Raw genomic sequence first — 25536 nt, 5'->3', positions numbered from 1 at the left:
CTGACAGGGATCGAACCTGCAACCGTGGCATATTGGGACGATGCTCTAACTAACTGAGCTACGTGACCAGAGCCTATAATTCTTATTTTAATGGACACCAGGAATTTTGATAAATGAGTCTGCCTGGGCACTGAATATTCAAACAGTAAAGAATCTTCACTATTGCAGAGTTGTTTCTGACAAAGTGATCACAATCTTCATAACAAGACAATGCAGGTTATGGACTATCCAGTCATTTTAAGTAACCTGGTAAGTTAAAACTAAGCAACTTACAGAAGCCTACCCACAACCACTCCAGGAAAAAGTATCCTGTGAAGACCTAAGTCATTTCCATATGCCACCCTAGAAAAAGTAAGTACACTAAGTAAAAGGTTCTATATCCTTTACTTCCTGAGTGTGCAAACTATTTAGCAACAATGTATAAAAATGAAGACTCTCATACACTTCATATGGGAGTATAAATTGGTAAAATTCTTGAAGGTACTTTAACAACACATTTCAGAAATCCTAAAGAAGGTACATACCCAGTGACACAATAATGTTATTTCTAGGACTACTGTAAGAAAATGATGGAACATGGATGTGAAAATTACTGTACATTAGGAATTAATTTGTAGTATTATTTAAATAGCTGAAAACTGAAAATGAGCTAAATATTTAATTAGTAGAAGTTGGTTAAAGAATTTCTAAACATTCATCTATTCAATAGAGTAGTATGTAGCTATTAAAATAGATAGACCAGGTGTTTATTGACGCATGTGGTAGATTGTATTGTGGACTCCGATGCGCCATCCACCCCCATGTCCAGGCCCTTTGCCCTTCCTTTATGGACAGGATAGAAGTCTCCACCCCTGGGCTCAGTCGTATAATAGGAAAATAAAAATTCAATAAAAGAGTTTAAAAAACAAAGAAACAACCTAGAAAAAGAGAAAGTAAAAAAGATAGAACGATCAACTGAAACTAAAATATGCAAATTAAATCAATCAAGAAAGTCCAATATCTAACAGACGTTCGAAATGAGGGGACAGCAAAAACAGAATTTGAAAAATAGTAGAGAAACACCTTCTAGAGCAGGGGTCGGGAACCTTTTTGGCTGAGAGAGCCAAGAACACCACATATTTTAAAATGTAATTCCGTAAGAGCCATACAATACGTTTAACGCTAAATACAAGTAAATGTGTGCGTTTTATGTAAGACCAACACTTTTAAAGTACAATAGCTCTCTGAATTCTTTTTAATAACGTTGTTATGCTGTTGCTAACCAATGATGAATAAAGTACTTCTTACCATTAATGCGACTTCTGGTGCTGCATGGTTTTGCTGATGGCTTTGTAGTCTGGTTGATACGTGGTGAGGTTAAGCTTCATGCAGGCGTTGAGACTTCCATCTGTTAAACGTGATTGTAGGTTGGTCTTAACGTTCCTTAGATGTGAGAAAGATTGCTCACATGCATACATAGAGCCAAACATTGTCAGTACAGCAATACTCACACGCTGCAGTGTGTGGTATGTGACAGGAAGCGCGTTCCAAGTTTTGACAATCAGCTGGTCCGCGGGTTGAAGTTTTTTCATTTCTCCCTACTTGTTTGCTCGCCAACTCTGCTTGCTGTCATGCAAGTCTTTCCAAATCTTCATTCAGTGACTTGAACTTATTCACTCACATGTCTGAGGCCTTCAGGTCAGCAGCTTGTAGCTTAAAATCTCTGACGGAGACAGTGGGGATATAACTCAGGTCGGCGCTGTCCACTGTACACTCGTGTGGATGGGTGATGAACTTAAAAAGACAAGTGCACTCACGAAATTCTCCAAAGCGCAGTTTGAATGACTGCAGGAGATTAGATGTGAAGCCCGCTAGCTGCTGGAGATCAAGATGTTGAGCAGGGTCACTTGCTGTGTATGCATCTTTAAACTCTCCCAGTTTTTCTTTTTCTTTTTTTTTTTTTTTTTATTTATTTATTCATTTTAGAAAGGAGAGAGAGAGAGGAGAGAGACAGAGAGAGAAGGGAGGGAGGAGCAGGAAGCATCAACTCCCACATGCGCCCCGACCAGGCAAGCCCAGGGCTCCGAACCAGCAACCTCAGCATTTCCAGGTCGACGCTCCATCCACTACGCCACCACAGGTCAGGCAAACTCTCCCAGTTTTTCAAAGTGTAGTAAACAACCTGTTTCAATGTCTGCGATGAAGAGTTCCAGCTTGTTTTCAAATGCAAACACTGCTTGTTGAAGGGATAAGACTGTATTTCCAAAGCCTTGCATTTTCACATTGAGCTGGTTCAGATGTTCAGTCATGTCCACGAGATAGTAGAATTTCAGGAGCCACTCAGTGTTAGCTAACTCAGGGTGCTCGACGTTTTTCATTTCAAGAAAAGTCCAGATTCTGCTCAGACAAGCCGCAAAACAGCTGAGAACCTTCCCTCTTGAAAACCAATGCACACTGCTGTGCAGAAGCAGACCAGGATAATTATTCCCAACTTTATCCAGCAGCGTTTTAAACTGGCGATCATTTAAAGCTCAGGCAACAATAAAGTTGACCATCCAAATGACCAGTGACATCACTTCACCAAGGTGCTCGCCATACACCTGAGCACATAACACCTTCTGATATAGGATGCAGTGAAAACTTAGGATGGGTCTCTTTTCATGTTCACAAAGAAGCGCTACGAATCCTGTTTTTCCCCACCATGCACGGAGCACCATCAATACACACCAAAATAAGTTTATCCATTGATAGATTATTTTCTTTAGCAAACTCAGTGAAAGACTTGAATAAATCCTCCCCTCTTGTTGTCTCTCTCATAGGCAAAACAGCAAGACTTTCCTCACGTAGTGTGTCACCGACAGCATACCTTGCAATCACGCTGAACTGGGATAAAAGGCTTATGTCTGTTCACTCATCCAAAGCGAGAGAAAAGAATGGTGCTGCATTTATGTCCTTCACTTGTGTTGCCTCAATTTGATTTGCCATCATGATGGTACAATCATGAACAGTTCTTGCCGACAGAGGCATGTCTTTTATTCGTTTGATTATCTTGTCATTATCCGAAAAGTCGTCAAAAAGTTCACTGGCAACATCAGGCATGAATGTTTTGGCATACTCCCCATCTGTGAATGGCTTTCTGTTTCTCACAATTGCTAAAGCATCAGCAAAGCTAGCCGAATTCCAGTCACCTTGTTGGGTCCAAACACGGAGTTGCTGCTGACTAGCTTGCACTCTGCACAGTAGCTCTTGACATGCCTTCTTTCTGCTGTCCCCCGCTGGATATTTCGATGCAAATGTAATATGGTGTGTGTCGAAGTGCCGCTTTATATTTGACCGTTTTATCAATGTAATTTTATCATTGCATATTAGACACACTGCAGAACCTGCTCCCTCCACAAAGGCAAATTCCTCTGACCATTCCTGCTTAAAAGTACAATACTCCTCATCTTTTTTTCTTTTAGCCATCTTCTTCATCAAAAGGGTTTCTGCAATTAGCTAGCTGACTACTTGATTAAAAGGAAGGAAGTTTACTTTCTGATCTCACAATGACCCGTGTACGTTATGTATTATCCAATAAAAATTCGGTGTTGTCCCGGAGGACAGCTGTGATTGGCTCCAGCCACCCGCAACCATGAACATGAGCGGTAGGAAATGAATGGATTGTAATAAATGAGAATGTTTTATATTTTTAACATTATTTTTTTTATCAAAGATTTATCTGCGAGCCAGATGCAGCCATCAAAAGAGCCACAGGTTCCCAACCTCTGTTCTGGAGCTAGAGGACACTACTAGTCTGTACACTGAAAGGACCTACAAAGTGTCCAGCATAATGAATGAAAAAAAAATTTCAGTGTTATGAAATTTTAAAACACTGAAGATAAAAAGAAGTTCCTAAATCTTTCAGAAAGAAAAAAGATATAGAATGGCATCAAGCTGCTCAAAAATAGCAGGTTGCTAGGAGACAGTAAAGCAATGTCTTCAAAATTCTGAAGAAAAAGTTTTTCCGATCTAGAATTCTATACTCTGCCCCATCTATTAATTTGGTGCTGAACTAGAACAAAGACATTTTTAAGACATAAAATGACTCAAAATACGTATTTAATACACCCTCCCTTTTTCTTTGCAAGAGAGATAGAAGCATCAATTCGTTGTTCCACTTAGTTGTGTACCCATTGATTGCTTCTCATGTGTGCTCTGACCAGGGCTCAAACTGGCGACCTTGGGGTTGAGCCAGTGCCCTTGGGACCCAGCCGATCCTGGGATCGAGCTGGTGACCAAGGCACTCTGGGACTATCCACCATGCCACCAAACAAGGCAGAAAGAAAATTTTGCTAACAATAACTCTCAGAATGATAGAATTTTAAGATGTTTTCATTAATTTTTCTCTTGGCTTATCTAAATTTTCTATAGTATTCTTGGATTTTATAACTTTTTTGGTATTTCTTTTTTTAAAATTGAATTTATTGGGGTGACACTGGTTAATAAAACCATACAGGTTTCAATTGTACAATTCCAAAGCACATCATTTGCATACTGTACTGTGCGCTTACCACCCACCACCCAGAGTCAAGTCCTTCTGCTCCCATGTAATCTCCGTGCCCTCTTCTACCTCCAGCAACCACCAGACTGTTGTCCACGTCTCTTTTCTTATTTGTTTTTGCTTAATCCCTTCACTATTTTCACCCAGCCTCCCCACCCCCCTCCCCTCTGACAGCTGTCATTCTGTTTATGTATCTATGAGTCTATTTCTATCTTGTTAGTTTATTTTGTTCTTTAGAGACCACATATAAGTGAGATAATATGGTATTTGTCTTTGTCTGACTGGCTTAATGCAATTAGCATAATATTCTCCAAGTCCATCCATGCTGTTGCAAAGGGTAAGATTTCCTTCTTTTTTAGGGCTGAGTAGTATTCCATTGTGGAAATGTATCAATTTTTTTATCCACTCATATTTGTGTAATTTTTAAATAATGTCTTTAAGTGTTGCATTGTATTTTTTAGATTTTATTTATTCATTTTGAGAGCGAGAGAGAGAAGGGGGAAGGAGCAGGAAGCATCAATATCCATATGTGCCTTAACTGGGCAAGCCCAGGGTTTCGAACTGGAAACCTTAGCGTTCTAGGTCAAAACTTTATCCACTGCGCCACCACAGGTCAGGCCAACTTTTGCATTGTTATTCTTTAAAAATCCACAGTATCATAACCCTACACAAATCAGTAGTTTGTACTTTTGGGGGGGTCTTACCTTTGATTGTGGTCAAAATGAAGAATGCAATGAGGGTGTTGTTGATGGCGCAGGTAGACTTGGCAACACAAGATAAGACTGTGTAGGGATTTAAAAGATAGCTGGGGAAAAGCAAACACATTTGGTATTAGTAACGCTGGACCAGGGAGTCTTGGCCACTCTAGCCAGAAAGTTAAAGAGATTTACTAAAAGCATACTCAAGGGAAGGCAGCTTCATACAATTGAGTTATGAGTTCTCCTAAGTAAAAGAGAATGGAGTGCGATTGAGGCCCATGAGTAAAAGGCACTGAGTGTTTACTCCTTTTCCTGTTGCTATGTGGTCTACAGAAAACCTTAAACATTACAGAGATCCAGTAAACTAGTAATAACATTATTCCCGTTTTGCAGATGAGGAAGCTCAATACTCTGTGCTTAATTAACTTTCACAAGCAAATAAATACAATAATTATTCTGATAGGCTCTAAAACCTATGTTCTTTCCACTTCTTCAGACTTCAAAATGATATAATTATATCAATTTCCCCACAACCATATATCTTTTTTTTTTACACAGCCATATATCTTAAAAATAGCTACACCCAACCCTGAAAACCAGAAAAGAGTTTTTCCTCGGTCGGGTTCCTAAGCCGTGATACAGGGTACTCCCATTTAAGAGGTCAGGTCAAAAAAAAAAAAAAAAAAAAAAAGAGGTCAGAGCAGCTTAGATTTAATCCTCTGGGTGGTCAAGCAGTCCCCACACAGCCAGAACCCAAGGACAGGATAAATTATCTGCTGACTGGAACAAGCTAGTTGACACAGAACTTCACTGAACTTCATCTTGAACTTTCACTGGGAATGATTTAAGTCAAAAGAGCTAGTTTTTTCCTGAGATGGAAAGAAATAGACATAGAAAATGAATTTGAAATGTGGTGAGCAGGGGGAAATCTTATATAGTCATACTGGATTATTATTTTTATTTATTTTTATCTTGCTTCCACAAAAGATTAGACAGCTGAAATAAAAACAGATAAAAAGAATAACAGTAAAATAAAAATAGAAATAAAGAAAGCCAGGGAAAACATAAACAAAAGAGAGTAAAGGCCAGGGAAAGAAGACCCAACGAGTCTTCTACGGCACTGTAATAATCAGCACTGTAAAACTCAGATCTGGCTCTGAGTTTCCTGGCAGACAAAGTGAAAAGGGAGACCAGTTACATAATTCTGATTATCAGATAGGAAGAAACATACCAGTGTCTCAGGAGATTATAATTATTATTTATAAATAAAGACCTTAAATCCAATACCTCCCAGGGCTGTAAGATTAGCAGTTCTAAAGACAAAGGCCTAGAAATTTTTCAGCAATTACAGACAGGCTTATTACACAACCTTTAAAGAAATGGCTGCAATTACAGATAGGTTTATTATACAACCTTTAAAGAAATGGCTGCTGCTATTACAAAACTATTCTCAGGAGACATATTAGTCCATAAGGGATTCATAATGTTGCTAAACCTCTGGTTCTATTAAGTAGTTCTTCCCACCAATATTTCTGAAATACACAGATGTGAACTGATACCTCAAAACTGGTGGTGGTGGGGGAGCCATAAATAGAAAGTGATGTTCCAGAAGCAGCCACCAAGCCAACTATCTGGAATACCGAACAGGAGATTCACACACAAGGCAGAAGGTTGAATAAACTGTCCTCATAAAGCCCCTACTAATTCTACAAGTTCTAAGGTCATGTTTTTCCTTGAGAAAACTTGTCTGCCTTGTTTATTGTGTATCCCTACAACTATACAGTATATTATTAATATTCATGACTATTAGCTGACTAAATAATGACTCACATTTGCCTATCTCAGGAATAGAAACGGGAATAACCTGAAAGAACTAAACTTGATGGCAGCACTGAGTACTCCTCGATAATTCTTTTGCAGAGCCTCTTAGAGTAAGTTTCCCTCTCCCATGCCGGTCACCCATCTGGGCATCTGGGATGGGTCTGCCTGGAGCTTCTGTTTTCTGAAGTACAAATGGAGGACTAAATTGTTCATGAAGAATAGAAGCTGATCAATACAACAACCTCAAAAAGATCAGAATTTTATTCAATCCATATATCACAACTGAAGCTCTCTCTCCTTTTTAAAGAAACAAACAGTGGTTACAAGTAGGCTGGAGCCCAGATCAGCATCGAGTGAAAAAGCATCTGTGAAGGGTTGATTGTGCATGTCCCTGTGTGAGGCTTTGTCCCAACAGAGACAGAATGGCTCTGTCTCTTTTCCTGGCCAGAACCCCAATTGTGCAACAGAGCTACAGCACATACTTGATGACTAAGACTGCAAACCTCCAGAAATACAACAAACAACATGAGAAAGTCTCATCAGATTTTCCTCGCATTTGTTGGCACGGAGCCCTGTGTTGTCAGAATACTTACAATAGGGCCACTTTCAGAGGGATGTAGCGCATTTCCATAGGCGTCCGGATGAGTTCGGCCACATCTGGGGCATACTGGTCTAGTTCAAGGAGGAGTTTCTGCTTTTTAAACTGGAAAAAGAAAAAAAAGGACAAAACAGACACAATTGCCTTCCCATTGCTCTTAGGATGAAGACAAAAGTCCTTCCGTGACCCACCCGGCCCCACCTCTCCATGCTCATCGCATCTTCAGACACCATGAACACACCACAGCCCTCCCGCTCCCAGACCTTGACATTTAACCTGGAACGACCTCTTCTTCTCCTTCCCTAGTGAACCCCCACCTAGTCCTTAGATCTCAGTAAAATAATCACTTCCTCAGGAAGGCACACTCACCTCCCAGCCCAACTAGGAAAAACCTCCCCATCATACACATCCTTTCACAGCTCTGTTCACAGTTATAACATTTTTATTTATTTGTCTAACATGCGTTTCTCTCACTAGACATTGAGTTCCATGAGGGCAGGGACTGTGTTTATTGCACGGTGAGCAAACAATACCTGTCAACAGCTACATGAATGAGTAGATGGCAAAGCAGAGTTCTTAGCCATTTTAAAGAATTATTATCAGTGGCCGAAGGCCTTCAGAGTCCCATCAGTAAAGTGAAATATTTTCATGCAAAGTGAAATGGTTCCCTGAACGTCGCAGTATCCTGAGTTTTCTTCTGAGCTCTCCTGTTTCCAGTTTTTGGTTTCCCAGAGGAAGCAGGGAATGGCCATGATAAAGAGGATGAGGCTGGGTGTGGCTGGGCAGCCGGACAGGTAAGAGGGAGTGAGGTGGGGTGGCACTCTCTTCCCTTCCACTGGTGTGTCCCAACAAGTTTATGGGCGTGTTCCAGAATGAACAAGAGTTAGGCAACCCTGAAAGTAAACATGGGTCAGCCTATAGATGGAAAAAGCCTTTGAATCCAAAATGGGTAGCCCTGCTGATTTAATGATCAGAGTATCTTATTCAGACAGTAGGAAACCAATACTGCAACCTGGCATAAAACAGTAATTCAGAGGAGCCAAAGTAGCTAGCACTTAACTGTGTGTGAGTAAAGATTTAATGATGAGAAAAAACAGATGACAACAGAAAATAAACTGCACTGTACCATTTATATAAAGTGAAAAGCGGCCCTGGCCGGTTGGCTCAGTAGTAGAGCGTCAGCCTGGCGTGCAGGAGTCCTGGGTTCGATTCCTGGCCAGGGCACACAGGAGAAGCGCCCATCTGCTTCTCCACCCCTCCCCCTCTCCTTCCTCTCTGTCTCTCTCTTCCCCTCCCACAGCCAAGGCTCCATTGGAGCAGAGTTGGCCCGGGCGCTGAGGATGGCTCTATGGCCTCTGCCTCAGGCGCTAGAGTGGCTCTGGTCGCAGAGAGCGATGCCCCAGATGGGCAGAGCATCGCCCCCTGGTGGGCATGCCAGGTGGATCCTGGTCGGGCGCATGCGGGAGTCTGTCAGACTGCCTCCCCGTTTCCAACTTCAGAAAAATACAAAAAAATAAAAAATAAATAAAGTGAAAAGCATGCAAAATAATACCATGTGTTATTTAGGGGTTTACAAAGCCATGTGTGGGGATGATAACGCTCAAGTCAGAATCATGGTAACTAGTGAGAGGAGGAGTAAGGAGATTAACTATAGAGAGAGGCAACTCTATGAGTGTAATGTTTTATTTTTTAAGCTGAAACAGGTTCACAGCATATATTATTTTACTTTAAATTTTATTGATAGATTTTACAGAGAAAGGGAGGGGGCAGGGGGGAGGGGGGAGGGAGAAGGGGGTAGAGAGAGAAAGAGAAACAGATTTGTTGCTCCACTTATTTATGCATTCATTGGTTGCTTCCTGTATATGTGCTGACCAGGGATCAAACCCGCATCCTGGTATACGAGGACAACAATCTAACAAACTGAGCTATCCAGCCAGGGCCAATGTGTATTTTTTAAAATATTTTTGCATTCTTAGGTATTTAATAATTAATTTTTTAAGTTAAAATAAGTTTGTTTTTTATTTTTTTTGACAGTGACAGAGAGAGAGAGTCAGAGAGAGGGACAGATAGGGACGGACAGACAGACAGGAAGGGAGAGAGATGAGAAGCATCAATTTTTCATTGTGGCACTTTAGTTGTTCATTGATTGATTTCTCATATGTGTCTTGACCGTGGGGCTACAGCAGACCGAGTAACCCCTTGCTCAAGCCAGCGACCTTGGGTCCAAGCTGGTGAGCCTTGCTCAAACCAGATGAATTCGCACTCAAGCTGGCAACCTCGGGGTCTCAAACCTGGGTCCTCTGCATCCCAATCCAATATTCTATCCACTGCACCACCGCCTGGTCAGGCTTAAAATAAGTTTGTTTTTTTAAAATTAATTTTAACGGGGTGACATTGATAAATCAGTGTACATATGTTCAGAGAAAACATCTCTACGTTATTTTGACGTTTGATTATGCTGCATTCTTAAAATAAGTTTTAAGAGCCATCTTTCAGTTCAAGAGAAAACCCTCTCACTTCCTGTCTGTCTTTATCTCTCCCTCTCTCTGACTCTTTCACTTTGTCACACACACAAACAAAAAAAAAAAAGAGAGAGAGAGAGAGAGAAAATCAAAGGGCTGTCACAGGAATACAGGTAACCTCCGAATTCATGCACCGTTTAAAGTAGAGGCATAATCACAAAGCCTGAACAAGCTTCAAAACCTCCCTGTGGTCATCTCTGAGAGTCCAAGTTATATGGTGGGCACTATCATCAGTAACATTTACACTGTCATTCACAGCTGGGGTTGTTTAATTAAAAGGACAAAATACAAACGAAGGTGCTTCTATCAGAGGAACGGCGGCTGGCCCACAAACAAAGCACGTGGTGAGGCCAGCTGCAGCAGCAGTGCTGGGAGGACAGAGGCCCCACTCGCTTAGGATACTGCAGTGCTAGTGCACAAAGGTCACCTGAAGGGTATCGACCCACAAAGGCTATTAAAAAGGGAACAGGGAGTTTGTGTAGGAGCAGCCAGAGACAGAGGGGAATGCAGACCCATTCCCCAGGCTGGAAGCCAGCCAGTGGGGTGACAGTCAGCGATGGAGGCAGGTAAACAGGGACGAGTAGACCCTGGGCAAAGGGACACTCTGCTAACAATGGTAGAAAAGTACTTCCTTATCCTTCTAAATAGAATTTATGAAAGGAGAGTCTCTGGGAGAGAAGGGCAGTCAAGCCAGCGGTCCCCAGATTCTTTGCTACCCCTCTCTTTGTCTCCCCCAGTATCACCAGCACAGCTGCCATTATTCCGGGCCTTATCGGCTCAATATTGACTCAGCTCCCCAAAGCAAAACCAAAATTTCTTTTATTTATTTATTTATTTATTTATTTATTTATTTATTTATCTGAAGCAAGAAGCTGGAGGCAGAGAGACAGACTCCCATATGCACCCGACCAGGATCCACCCGGCATGCCCACCAGGGGAGTGATGCTCTGCCCACCTGGGGCGTTGCTCCACTGCAATCAGAGCATTCTAGCGCCTGAGGCGGGGGCCAGTGTCCGGGCCAACATTGCTCCAATGGAGCCTTGGCTGCAGGAGGGGAAGAGAGAGATAGAGAGAAAGGAGAGGGGGAAGGGTGGAGAAGCTGATGGGCGCTTCTCCTGTGTGCTCTGGCCGGGAATCAAACCTGGGACTTCCACACGCACCAGGCTAACACTCTACCGCTGAGCTAGCCGGTCAGGGCTAAAACCAAAATTTCTTTTAAAACCCCCGCTGCATCCCAACAGAGACAGGAAAGTGACTAAAAATCTAGGAAAATTCAACACACACACACACAGCAAGAAAATATTAGAAATATAAAAGTTGATGAGATTAGCCCTGGCCAGACAGCTTGGTTGGTTAGTGTGCTGTTCCAAGACACAGAGGTTGAGGGTTCGATCCTGGTCAGAGCACATGCAGGAAAAAGATCAATGTTTCTCTCTCTCTCCTCTTTCTCTAAAATCAATCAATACATTTTTTAAAAATGAGATTAAAGAGTACAATTTAAAACCCAAAGGTAAGTATTTCTAGACATTCAGTAGTCTTGACAATGAGGAGATCTAAAGCTATCACAGGGAAAGTGACCTGAGTTACCCAGCTCTGTTACCTTGTGATCATTCATCAGCTTGCACACAGATGCTTGTACTCTTTTCCATGTATGTGTGTTACATATTTCAGTAGTTTTTAAATTAAAAAACAAAAACCTGGCCCTGGCCGGTTGGCTCAGTGGTGGAGCGTCGGCCTGGCGTGCAGGAGTCCCGGGTTCGATTCCCGGCCAGGGCACACAGGAGAAGCGCCCATCTGCTTCTCCACCCCTCCCCCTCTCCTTCCTCTCTCTCTCTTCCCCTCCCACAGCCAAGGCTCCATTGGAGCAAAGATGGCCCGGGCGCTGAGGATGGCTCTGTGGCCTCTGCCTCAGGCGCTGGAATGGCTCTGATTGCAGCAGAGCGATGCCCCAAGATGGGCAGAGCATCACCCCCTGGTGGGCATGCCGGGTGGATCCCAGCCGGGTGCATGCGGGAGTCTGTCTGACTGCCTCCCCGTTTCCAACTTCAGAGAAATACAAAAAAGAAAAAAAAATCTAAAAAACAAAACAAAACAAAAAACCCCAAAAACCTACAGTGTGAAGTCTCCCTTCCTTCCTTTCCTCATCTCCTCCGCCATGTGGCCTTTTCTGTCTCTTGCAAGATTTGAATTTGCAAGTGCATAATTCCCCTACTTCAAATGAAGAGCTCTTTTCTAATCATCCAAGCTGTGCCTGCACTCTTTTGCATGCCCAAAACCGACAGCTGGGGGTGGGGATGAATATGGCACCTCCACTGCATCTGTAACTGTCAGCCTCAGCACGCTCCAAAGTCAGGAGCCAGCCTCCAAAGTCACTACCCTCTAATCACAGGAAAGGGAGGAGGTTTTATCACTCTACCAAGCCACCTGCAGCTTTATCAAGTGAATTCGGAGTTCCAAATAGCAAAGCACTGCTCCGCAAAGGATCACTGGACTAACAACACTGTTGTCGAGTGAGGCAGAAATGTAAAACGCCAGGAGAGTCAACTGGTGACAACAAATCAGCATTCATATTCCATAAGCTAACAGCTGGAGAAGGGGCGGGGATGGAGTTCCTCTTCTCTGCATTTCAGTTTTCTGGGATGCATTTTGGGTATGGACACAGCATCATTACCAAGGGTTAAAAAAAAGTCTGAAATTCTAGCAAGACTGAAATGCTTCCAGACAATATGATATGGGCCCATTCTCAAAAGGTGGGGAAGACATGCATCACTCAGTATCCATGTTGTCACAAATGCTCCATTAAAGATGTACACCCCCTACCCTTAGTGATATCCTCTAAGACGTAGTTTTTTGTTTTTTTGTTTTTTTTTTGTATTTTTCTGAAGCTGGAAACAGGGAGAGACAGTCAGACAGACTCCCGCATGCGCCCGACCGGGATCCACCCGGCACGCCCACCAGGGGCAACGCTATGCCCACCAGGGGGCGATGCTCTGCCCCTCCGGGGCGTCGCTCTGCCGCGACCAGAGCCACTCTAGCACCTGGGACAGAGGCCAAGGAGCCATCCCCAGCGCCCGGGCTATCTTTGCTCCAATGGAGCCTTGGCTGCAGGAGGGGAAGAGAGAGACAGAGAGGAAGGAGGGGGGTGGGGGTGGAGAAGCAAATGGGCGCTTCTCCTATGTGCCCTGGCCGGGAATCGAACCCAGGTCCCCCACGCGCCAGGCCGACACTCTACCGCTGAGCCAACCGGCCAGGGCCTAAGACGTAGTTCTTAATCATCTAGGGGAAGAATTAAGCACTCTCTGAGCACTAATAACAAGTATGGACTCTCCACATGAAAAAAATGACATATGCACATACATTTACTATTTTTCATACCATCTCAAGGGTATTAGGTTTTATAAACCTAATAATTGACCCCAAGTCAAGAGTCCTCGGTCTAGATATTTTAACAGTCTCTTTGCAGTCTAAAACTCTAGAATTCACCAGCTTTATTTGTTATTGATGACCAGTGCCCCAGAAACGCTGACTGCTATTTCTGGTTCTATTACTTGGTAACAGAAGTGAAAATGACCACAAACAGATAACACCAACGGGATGCAGCCTTCTCTCACCCTGGTCTAAATCTTCTCAGTGGCTCCCAGCCAATCAAGGAGGACTACAGCCAATTTTTTAAAAATAACTACATGGGTCGTACACATGGTTAATCTGTTAACTCTCTCAGAACCAAGGAAAAATGAAAATGATCCCATGATACAACTCCCTGTGGCTATTACATATGGATTAAAACTAAAGTTTACATCGATACTTTCCGTGGGGGGTTAATACATGCCAAGTTTTCCAATTAAGACTGCTTTCTGCAGGGAAACAGAAACTCACGGGGAATCCAACGTTACCTCAGATAGACATAACACAGCGAGTTAAAAGCTATATTAATGTTCCCGTGTAAAGAAAAACTGGCAAAAGGAATGTAAGACTTTTCAGGCTCCTCATTAATATAATCGTAGTTCAATTCTATTTGCACCAAAAAGTCTGAACTGGCACAGGTCGAGTGGATAATAAGCTACTAAGACTAAGTGAACCTTCTATATCTGTTCTATTAGTAAAGTTGTCTTGTTTGTTTGGGTCTGGCCATTTCCAGGCTGGCTGAACAAGCCAGAAGCTTTGTTCCCACTTCTTAGTATTTTAAAAACAGTTGGATCCGCCTGACCTGTGGTGGTGCAGTGGGTAAAAGCGTTGAACTAGAACGCTGAGGTCGCTGGTTCAAAAAAAACCCCCAGGCTTGCCTGGTCAAGGCACATATGGGAGTTGATGCTTTCTGCTCCTCCCTCCTTCTCTCTCTCTCTCTCTGTTTCCTCTCTCTAAAAAAGGAATAAATAAAAAATCTAAAAAAAAAAACCCAGTTAAATCCTAGGCCCTGGCTGGTTGGCTCAGTGGTAGAGCGTCGGCCTGGCGTACAGGAATCCCGGGTTCGATTCCCGGCCAGGGCACACAGGAGAGGCGCCCATCTGCTTCTCCACCCCTCCCCCTCTCCTTCCTCTCTGTCTCTCTCTTCCCCTCCCGCAGCCAAGGCTCCATTGGAGCAAAGTTGGCCCTGGCACTGAGGATGGCTCCATGGCCTCTGCCTCAGGCGCTAGAATGGCTCTGGTTGCAACAGAGCAACGCCCCAGATGGGCAGAGCATTGCCCCCTGGTGGGCATGCCGGGTGGATCCCGGTTGGGCACATGCGGGAGTCTGTCTGACCACCTCCCCATTTCCAACTTCAGAAAAATACCAAAAAAAACCCCAAACAGTTGGATCCTTGGCCCTGGCCGGTTGGCTCAGTGGTAGAGCGTCGGCCTGGCATGTGGGAGTCCCAGGTTTGATCCCCAGCCAGGGCACACAGGAGAAGCGCCCATCTGCTTCTCCACCCCTCCCCCTCTCCTTCCTCTCTGTCTCTCTCTTCCCCTCCCTCAGCCAAGGCTCCATTGGAGCAAAGATGGCCCGGGCGCTGAGGATGGCTCCGTGGCCTCTGCCTCAGGCGCTAGAGTGGCTCTGGTTGCAACAGAGCGATACCCTGGATAGGCAGAGCATCGCCCCCTGGTGGGCGTGCCGGGTGGATCCCAGTCGGACGCATGTGGGAGTCTGTCTGACTGCCTCCCCGTTTCTGGCTTCGGAAAAATACAAAAAAGAAAAAAAAAGTTGGATCCTTAAGTACATGCATGACCCTTGACTCTTTATAATAACAGGGACCAGCAGGCTACCAGACGCCACCCGTTTTGTTCCCACTTACTGACCACTCACCACAACTTTATTGAAGTCCTGGATTGCAAAATACAGGGCAATGGCAGTGAGTGCATCAGTTATCTGTCAAGAGAAATAACAGGAAATGAACCCAATTAGTATAGGAGCAATGGAACGCTGCCAGGGCCTGAAGTTGCTGGATGGTGGTAGACTATCCAGTACTGACCTCTTACAGTCAGGCATAACCTCAGCCTTCACTTTACCCAAAGATAAAGCCTTTTCAGGGACACCTACTCTGTAATTGCAAGTTACAAAGTTTTCTTTAAAGTAGAAATAATACCCACCTCGTCATAGGCCCGAAGTATGGCAAGTGCTAAGCACACAGTAGGTCCTCAACGAACAGAGCTGTTGTCATTATTAAGGAAGACCTCAGTGGCCCTCCTACTTTACCCAGATTTTCAACCCTAGATTAGGCAAGTGTTTCAAATTACTATGCTCTCAAAACACAGCCCTGTCGTCTCAATTTCTTGCCCCTGAAAGTCTCATCAGGCCTGTGACCTTGTCACAGAATCTCCTGGCAGAATGCTCAGGAAATTGAGGATGCCCTCAACATTGGCACCACAATTAAAGCCAATCATAGAATCTTGGAGCTAGAAAATTCAAGGTTACACAGTTCACATATCAAGTTTTTAAAAATATAAGAAATTGGAACTAATCAGATGTCATACACAACTTTTCATACTTCCATAACACAGCTGACCCTTGAACAACCCGGGTTTGAACCACAAAGGTTAACTCACACGCAGACCTTTTTCAGTAAATGCCTGTACTGCTTTCACCCAGGGTTGGGAGTCCGTGCATGCAGAGGACCAAATGCATGCATTGTTCTATGCCATTTTATATACAGGACTTGGGTGTCCAAGGATTTTTTGTATCCATATCCGTGGAGGTGGGGGCCATCCCAAAACCGATGCCCCTGGATACTGAGGGACAACTTAAGTTTTGGGGGATTAAAAAGTTACACGCAAATTTTAAACTGCATGGCGGGGGGTATCCTTAAGCCTCCACATTGTTCTATGGTCAACTGTACAATTACAAATTCATATTAAAAATAGTTTTTTGCTTTTATAGTCTAAGACAGTGGTCCCCAACCCCTGGGCCGCGGACCGGTACCGGTCCGTGAGCCATTTGGTACCGGTCCACAGGGAAAGAATAAATAACTTACATTATTTCTGTTTTATTTATCTTTAAGTCTGAACGATGTTTTATTTTTTAAAAATGACCAGATTCCCTCTGTTACATCTGTCTAAGACTCACTCTTGACACTTGTGTCGGTCATGTGATACATTTATCCGTCCCACCCTAAAGGCCAGTCCATGAAAATATTTTCTGACATTAAACTGGTCTGTGGCCCAAAAAAGGTTGGGGACCACTGGTCTATGAGACTTCTGAACACTTAAAATATTTTTTTCTTAAAAATAAGATTCAAGACAATAATATTTAAAATATACATATATTGATTTTATGTGGAAGACTGCTTACCATAAATACCAATTCAGCATAGTCAATCAGGAAATGAAAGAGGTATATTATTAATGGAGTCTGCAGGAGAAAAACAAACAAACGAGCACATTACATTAAATCTCACTATTATCAGTTTCTACAGTAGGTGGTAAGATTAAAAGCTATCCTGTCAGCAAAAATGATTTTTTTCCTAGAATACTATGCTCGCCAGCCAGTATACATATGAGAGAGAATAATTTTGTACCACTGGGTCATTTTGTGCCACCGGAGTATCTGCTGAATTGAGAAAAGAAAATAAACAAAATCCAACCTGTTAAATATCTGTGTAAGCAGAGTTAACACATTAGACCTGGCTGGAGGGCTCAGTGGATGGAGCATTGTCCTGGCATTGTGGGTTCGATCCCCAGTCAGGGCACATATGAGAAGCAGTCAATGTGTGCAAAATTAAATGGAAAAATGAGTTGATGCTTCTCTTTCTCTCTCTCTCTCTTTCTCTCTCTCTCTCAACCCTCCCCCCTCTCTTACCCTTCCTCTCTCTCAAATCAATGGAAAAACCTGGTTGGGGATTGAATCCATGACCTCTGTGCACTGGGACCACAGCCGGGACTGTCCCTTAACCTTTTTATTTTATTTTATTTTTTTGTATTTTTCTGAAGCTGGAAACGGGGAGAGACAGTCAGACAGACTCCCACATGCGCCCGACCGGGATCCACCCGGCACGCCCACCAGGGGCAACGCTCTGCCCACCAGGGGGCGATGCTCTGCCCCTCCGGGGCGTCGCTCTGCCCCGACCAGAGCCACTCTAGCGCCTGGGGCAGAGGCCAAGGAGCCATCCCCAGCGCCCGGGCCATCTTTGCTCCAATGGAGCCTTGGCTGCGGGAGGGGAAGAGAGAGACAGAGAGGAAGGAGGGGGAGAGTGGAGAAGCAGATGGGCGCTTCTCCTGTGTGCCCTGGCCGGGAATCGAACCCGGGTCCCCCGCACGCCAGGCCGACGCTCTACCGCTGAGCCAACCGGCCAGGGCCTGCCCCTTAACCTTTTACCAGCCAATTTCTGTTCAGTTTTTCTGACTCTCAGCCTGTGCCTCTTACAAGTCGGTAAATGCAGCAAGGAGAAAGCAGGTCAGAATGTCAATCTTGCTTTTCGTACTTTCTTCTCTGGGATCTCGGCCCCTTGACTCCTAACTACTTTGGAACTTTTCAATGCCTTCGAACAGATGTATTTTGTATTCATCCTGCTTTTGTAACTGTTCTAGGGAGGAGGGCTGGTCTGCTACTGTAAGCCAGTTCACCAGTCCACCAGAACCATAGGAAAGCGCACAACTTGGTTTTAGGGAGACCATACTGATGATTCAGGTTGTTTGGTGAGAACAAGCTAGTGTGATAGAAAAAACCAAAATAACTGTTAGAGTCAGACTCAGGTTCAAAACCAGGTTCCACCTGTGTACTTTGGACAAGTTTTTCCCCCCTGAGTTTTAGTTTCCTCAGCTATAAAATAAGAATAGTGACTTATTTCACAGGATTCCTGGGAGGGTATAGTGGTAACGTGCCCAAAGTACTTAGCATGCAGTAAATCTCAATATATTAGCTACCTGAGATCAACTTTTTACCTCTTTTTGAAAATGGGGGCATCAGCTTTGCCTTTCAAAGTTCTAAAAGGATTAAGCTTTTGCAACAATCTACTAATGGATTCTTTTTTTTTATTTATCTTTGTTAGTAAAAAGTAGTAACTTGATATTTATATTACCAATAGCCTCCTTTCAAAGTGTTTTGATGCTTCCGATAGTTTAGAATGACTCTAAATCAGTCCCAGAAATATCAGGACAAATAGTTTTCAAAAAGCCTATCAGTAAATGGGCTGGTTTCCATAATGAACTCACATGTATGCAGTAGTTTAACTGCATATAATACTATTATAGAGAAGTCTACACTGAGTATAATTTGCCTTTAAGCTACCTCTCCAATCAGGGTCAGGTACTGTATATATGAACAAACCCACACTTTAACTATCCGTACTTAGCTACACATACAACACAGACACATCTGTTGAAAGCGATCATAAAAAATCTAACCTGTGGTTGCTAATTTCCTTTTTTCTCTCCTATACCAATTTTCCGTCTCCACTTTCACACAGTCTTACCTTTCCCTAAGAACCAGATAATAAAATCTGTTGAAGATTAAGAAGCAATGCAAAGCAATGATGAACTTTCTTTTCAAAGGTGTTCTTTTCATTTGGCTTGACATAATTTTATTTCTTTATATTTTATTACTTAAAGATAATAAAATATAGCTGGCCCTAGATTTATGAACATCCAGCTTACAAGAAAATTAACCCATAACCAGGAATGAGAAGCAAGGCATTCTGAGTTTGAAGCTGTCCCCACTGTGTTTGGGGGAGGCAACGGTTCCTGCCCCTTAATTCAGAGTTGTTAAAGGTTGACAGTCCTAAAGGGATTATTTCATACAAGTATGGAGAGTTAACATGCTTCCTGTAGCAGTAATTTACTACCTCATACTTTCACCCTCTTTTACACACATATACACACACCCCGGAAGGAGAGTGTGTGTTCTAGGCTTCCTCGTTGCATCGAAGAATGAGTTTTCCCATAGAAACGGTATGTTAAACTATGGTTAAGTGGCTAGACATAGCTCTCCCATGTACAGTATTCATTCAACATATTCTTTCTGAAAGGACTATTTCACATCTTGCCCTCTCCTCAACCTCCAACTTCCTTCCCCATTTCTCCCTTTCAACCAACAAGCTCATTTCTTACTCCACTCAGAGAAGAAATTAAATGAGAACTACAATACCTTATTTTCCTACTATCCAGCGGACCAACTTCCTCTATCGATACCTATATTCTCTACCTGTCTCGTGCTAACAGTGATATGAACTTCCTGTGTTCTTATCTTTTTTTTTAAATATTTTTATTTATTCATTTTAGAGAGAGAGAGACAGACAGACAGACAGACAGACAGAAAGGAGAAGCAGGAAGCATCAACTCCCATATGTGCCTTGACCAGGCAAGCCCAGGGTTTCGAACTGGCGACCTCAGTGTTTCCAGGTCAACACTTTATCCACTGCGCTACCACAGGTCAGGCCTGTGTTCTTATCTAAAGCCAATCCTCCGACTATGAACTGGATCCCATCCCTTCCTGCCTCCTCAAAGACACTGCTCATTTGACAGTCATCTCTTTCTTACCGCATCAACTTCTCCATCCACGGTTATTTCCAACAGCAACTGAATATGCAGATCCTCATACTTAAAAGCACTTCACTAGATATCTTGCTCTAACTACCATACCATTTCCCTATCCTCCATTGGAGCAAAACTCCTCACAAAGGCTGTCCCTACCACTGTGTACTTGTCTCTTGTCCCTACAGTCCACTGAAAATACTGTTGCCAAAGTCTTCAAAGATCTCGATTTTGGCAAATCAATCATCAATCTTCAGTCCAAATTTCTCCCACCCTGCAATAGCATTTGACATAGTTTTCATTCTCTCCCTGAAGCACTTTCTGCATCTATTGCAGCTTCCATGTACTACCTTCTCTTACCTGTCCTCCTTTCAAGCTTTATTTGCTAGCGGTAAATTGGGCGTTAAATTGTCAAATTAGAAAACAACTACTTTAAAATGATATGATCAAGTCTGTCTGATGGTGGTGCAGTAGACAGCGTGTCAACCTGAGACTCTGAGGTCACCAGTTTGAATCCCTGAGGTCACTGGCTCGAGTGCAGGATCATCAATAAGAACCAAAGGTCGTTGGCTTGAGCCCAAGGTCACTGGCTCAAGTAAGGGGTCACTGGTTCCACTTGAATCCCACTTCCTCCTCCTGCATCAAGGCACATACGAGAAGCAATCAATGCACAACTAAAGTGAAGCAGCTACGAATCCATGCTTTTCTCTCTCTCTCTCTTCCTCTCTCTCTAAAACTAATTTTTTTTTTAATTTAATGATATGGTCAATAACCGGAAAGAGGGTGGGAAAAAATGTGGTTGATGTGGTGAGGAGGGCCCACAGGGCATTAATTATGTCCCATAAGGTGTTTGGATTTCATCCTGAAGCCAGTGGTGAGCACACAGAGGTACTGAGCAGGAGAGTGACAAAATCAAGATTCACATTTCAGAAAGACGGCTCTGACTGCAGAATAGAGTCAAACGGAAAGACAATGCAGAAAGGCTTGTCAGCAGCATTGCAGTAACCCAAGAAAGAAATAATGGTGACTAAGAATGATTTTACTATTCTTTTCTTTTTAATTAATTAAAATTTTTTTTGCCTGACCAGGCAGTGGCGCAGTGGATAGAGCATCGGATTGGGATGCCAAGGACCCAGGTTCAAGACCCCGAGGTCACCAGCTTGAGCACGGGCTCATCTGGTTTGAGCAAAAAGATCACCAGCTTGGACCCAAGGTCACTGGCTCCAGCAAGGGGTTATTCGGTCTGCTGAAGGCCCGTGGTCAAGGCACATATGAGAAAGCAATCAATGAACAACTAAGGTGTCGCAATGTGCAACGAAAAACTAATGATTGATGCTTCTCATCTCTCCGTTCCTGTCTGTCCCTGTCTATCCCTCTCTCTGACTCACTCTCTGCGTCTGTTAAAAAAAAAAAAAATTTTACTTACTGATTTTAGAGAGAGACAGGAACATCAATCTGTTCCTGTGTGTGTCCTGACCAGGAATCGAACCAGCAACCTCTGTACTTCGAGGCAACACTCTAATCCAGTGGTAGTCAACCTGGTCCCTACCACCCACTAATGGGCATTCCAGCTTTCATGGTGGGCATAACAGAGCAACCAAAGTATAAATAAAAAGATAGATTTAAGTATTTTTAAAAAGATAGTAAGTTGCCTGACCTGTGGTGGCGCAGTGGATAAAGCGTTGACCTGGAAACACTGAGGTCGCCGGTTCAAAACCCTGGGCTTGCCTGGTCAAGGCACATATGGGAGTTGATGCTTCCTGCTCCTCCCTCCCCCTTCTCTCTCTCTCTCTCTCTCACTCTCTCTCCTCTCTAAAAATTAATAAAAAAAAAAAAAAAAAAAAAGATAGTAAGTTGTTTTATAAAGATTTATTCTCCCAAACTTAGCGAAAATCCGACATCAAGTATTTGGTAAGTAATTATTATTATATGCTTTAACTTGCTGTAACTCCACTTTATACGTTTTATAAAGTAAAGTTACTTCCCTACTTTATAAATCACCATTACCGTGAAACCGGTGGGCGGTTAGAAAATTTTACTACTAACAGAGATACAAAAGTGGACAGTAGGTATATAACAAGGTTGACTACCCCTGCTAACCAATGGCACTATCCAGCCAGGGCGATTTTACTGTTCTTAAAACTAATTTTAGGAGTTAAAGAGGTTTTTGTGGATTTTCTAATAAGCAAACACTGCTATCCTAATTTTCATGGGAAAACATGTTTCAAAGAATCAATTACATGCCAATTAACAATCTATTCATACACTGGGACCTATTTACAATTTACTTAACATTAAAAGTGGCCACTTCTATAAAAGTCTCATCTGTTTCCCCAAAGTACAATCTTTTTTTTTTTGTATTTTTCCGAAGCTAGAAACGGGGAGAGACAGACAGCTCCCGCATGCGCCCGACTGGGATCCACCCGGCATGCCCACCAGGGGGCGATGCTCTGCCCCTCCTGGGCGTGGCTCTGCCGAGACCAGAGCCACTCTAGCGCCTGGGGCAGAGGCCAAGGAGCCATCCCCAGCGCCCGGGCCATCTTTGCTCCAATGGAGCCTTGGCTGCAGGAGGGGAAGAGAGAGACAGAGAGGAAGGAGAGGGGGAGGGGTGGAGAAGCAGATGGGCGCTTCTCCTGTGTGCCCTGGCCGGGAGTCGAACCCGGGACTTCCGCATGCCAGGCTGACGCTCTACCACTGAGCAACCGGCCAGGGCCCCAAAGTACAATCTTAATCTACATCATTTCCACGGCAATTGTGAAACCTTCTTCTGGTACACAGGACATCTAAAAAAGGCCTTCTTTGAAATACTATTTTCAAAAATAGATCTTTTTAAGTATTTCTAATAACTAGAGGTTAGCCTTTGGTATATGTGACTATAAATTACTCTTACTACACAAAAAAGAGAACAAGAACACTTACTTCATGAAATACTGCTCCTGAATACGGAGACACTCCCAAGTCCAACAGTGCGAGGCCTTCAACCACTGAAAAGTAAGACATCCAAGTTCACTCCTACTTCAAAGATATATGCTGATGGCTATAAACTAGTGTTAGATACGCCCAAGACAAAGAAGGGCCTTATAGTTTATCTAACCCATTTACCTCATTACCAGAAAGTGGGTTTGAATCTTGATTTGAACATTTTTGATAATGGAGAGTTTTCTTCCATTGAGGATCCCTTTCCATTGTGGTGAACCACTCATTATGAGAATGTTTTTAAACTGTAAATTTCCTTTGATCACCTCATAACTTCCACCGACCCTAGACAGTGCTTCATTTACATATATTCTGCTTCGTTTTGAAACACAGTAAGATAAATTCGAAGCTGGTGAAACACGTTGTCCATAGGTGGGAAATGCGCAGTCACTCTCATATGTGCTGTTTCAGTGACATTAACATATTAACTCTAGAATTTTAAGCTCAAGTACAGAAAGGGGGCTTCCGGGGGGCTGGTAATATTCTGCTTCTTGATCTGGGTGCTGCCTACCTGCATATACACCGTTAATAAAAATTCACTGAGCCTGACCAGGCGGTGGCGCAGTGGATTGAGCGTCGGACTGGGATTGCGGAGGACCCAGGTTCAAAACCCGTGTCGCCGGCTTGAGCACGAGCTCATTTGGTTTGAGCAAGGCTCACCAGCTTGGGCCCAAGGTAGCTGGTTTGAGCAAGGGGTCACTGAGTCTGCTGGAGTCTCCACTTCCACCCCCCACCCCGGCCAAGGCACATATGAGAAAGCAATCAAAGAACAACTAAGGCGCCACAAATAAGAATTGATGCCACAAGTAAGAATTGATGCTTCTCATTTCTCTCCCTCCCTGTCTGTCCCTCTCACTGTCTCTGTCACACACACACACACACACACACACACACACAATTAATTGAGCTCTGATTTATTATATGGAACTATACGTATATTGTACTAAAATTTAAAAAAAAGTTAAAATAAATCTTCAAACTCTGGCCCTAACCTAATGCCCCACCCTTTTCTCCCCTGCTCTGGACACTTCCCATCTTTCAACGTTTCTTGATCCTGCTTTCCTTCCGTAACCCTTTCTCCACCCTCTCTTTTCAAACTCTACATGCTTCAAGAGTTAGCTCCAATCCCTCATCCTTAGGATGCTGGAAACGGAGGGGACACTTTTTTCTGGGTCAGGACTCCAGGGAAAGCACTGGGTGCACACTGGAAGTCCGTCCACTTTTCATAAATGATTGTAACTCTCCGCCTCTGCCCCTGGAAGGATCCTGTTCCGTTGTGGACGCTAACATCAAACAATGTTGAATGAAGATCTTAAAGAACTAAGAAGAAACCGTACAAAACAAACAAACAAACAAAAAAAGCTGTACGGCAAGTCCCAGACTGAGAATAGGCGTCTAAGTACCGGACAAACGCTTCTCGCTTAGGCAAGATGTGGGCCCTCACACACCATCCCTCCCAGGCCCCAGCGAGCACCACTCGTGATTCCGCGTTCACACCCGAGCTCCTTCCATGCCCACTCCACGCTGCACGCCGTTTCTGTATCCCGACCCTTCCACAGACCACGCTCCTCGGCTCGTGTCCCCAGCGGGACACACCCCCTCACACCGCGACGCCTCGGGGAACCTGCTCGCAGGGCCCAAACTTCGCCACACGGTCCCCCGCCCCCGCCCCGCCGAGGCCGCGCCGCTAGGCCCCGCCCCCGAGCCCTCGCCGAGGACGCCGGAGCAGCTCAGAAGCTTCAGCTCGCGGTCCTTGCTCCAGCCTTCCATTCAGAGAGGCCGGAGGAGCCCGGGCGGGACATGGCCGCCCACGGGAGCCCGTGGCCTCACCTCTCTTCCAAGAGCTCAGCGGGGACACCACCTCCACCCGCTCGGAAATGAACTCGGCCAGACTGGAGCGGAACAAGGCCGCCCGCACTGTCACGGCCACCACCAGCCCCAGGGCCAAGGGAGCCGCCATGATAGCTGGGGCGGGCGCGCCGGCGGGGAGAGCGAGGCGAGGCGGAAGAGCCTCGCGGTCGCAGCGCCGCCCCTGTAGTTCCGCGGCCCCGCGCGCCTGGCTGCTGCCGCCGGAGCCGCCTGCCAGGGAACTACACTCCCAGCAAGCCTTGCGGCCCTGCGGGGCGGAGCCGGGCCGGGCTGCGGACGCCGGGCCTCTCCGGCTTTTGTAGCACAGGGTTGGGCGACGTCGCCTGTGATAGCCGGTGAATTGTCAAAGCACTCGGGCGTGCGGAGGAAGTAGGCAGGTGGAAGGAGTTAGTTATCTTCCTAAGAATGTCAGCGAGTTGTAAAGCGATGTCACTTTCACTTTTGTCTGTACGTTTTTAATGTTTAAATGTTCCCCTTGTATTTTTTTAAAAGAATATTAAATATGTATTTTTATATTTACAACAGCTATTGCCAGGCATTATTGTTGGAGGCTGCGGATACATTTTGGTGTAGTGGACAGATTTGTATAATATTC

General features: G+C 44.2%; 1 protein-coding gene across 2 annotated transcripts in view; it reads right to left on the bottom strand.

Annotated features, from left to right (window-relative positions):
- Positions 1-25189, bottom strand: part of PIGU (phosphatidylinositol glycan anchor biosynthesis class U) — a 66669-nt gene extending 41480 nt beyond the window's left edge. The window contains exons 1-6 of one of the 2 annotated variants that reach the window (XM_066236901.1): positions 24903-25189; positions 23016-23080; positions 16921-16980; positions 15439-15501; positions 7632-7741; positions 5224-5324 (exon numbers count right to left, since the gene is read on the bottom strand). In XM_066236901.1, coding sequence (XP_066092998.1) covers positions 5224-5324; positions 7632-7741; positions 15439-15501; positions 16921-16980; positions 23016-23080; positions 24903-25032 — 529 coding nt within the window. In that variant the 5' untranslated portion in view covers positions 25033-25189. Of the gene's footprint in view, positions 1-5223; positions 5325-7631; positions 7742-15438; positions 15502-16920; positions 16981-23015; positions 23081-24569; positions 24724-24902 lie in introns of those variants that run through there. The other variant, XM_066236902.1, reaches the window with a different exon arrangement.
- Positions 25190-25536: the final 347 nt, after the last annotated feature.

Source organism: Saccopteryx bilineata, chromosome 6, assembly GCF_036850765.1.
Source record: "Saccopteryx bilineata isolate mSacBil1 chromosome 6, mSacBil1_pri_phased_curated, whole genome shotgun sequence".
NCBI lineage: Eukaryota > Metazoa > Chordata > Mammalia > Chiroptera > Emballonuridae > Saccopteryx > Saccopteryx bilineata.
This window is presented reverse-complemented; position numbering and strand designations above follow the sequence as displayed.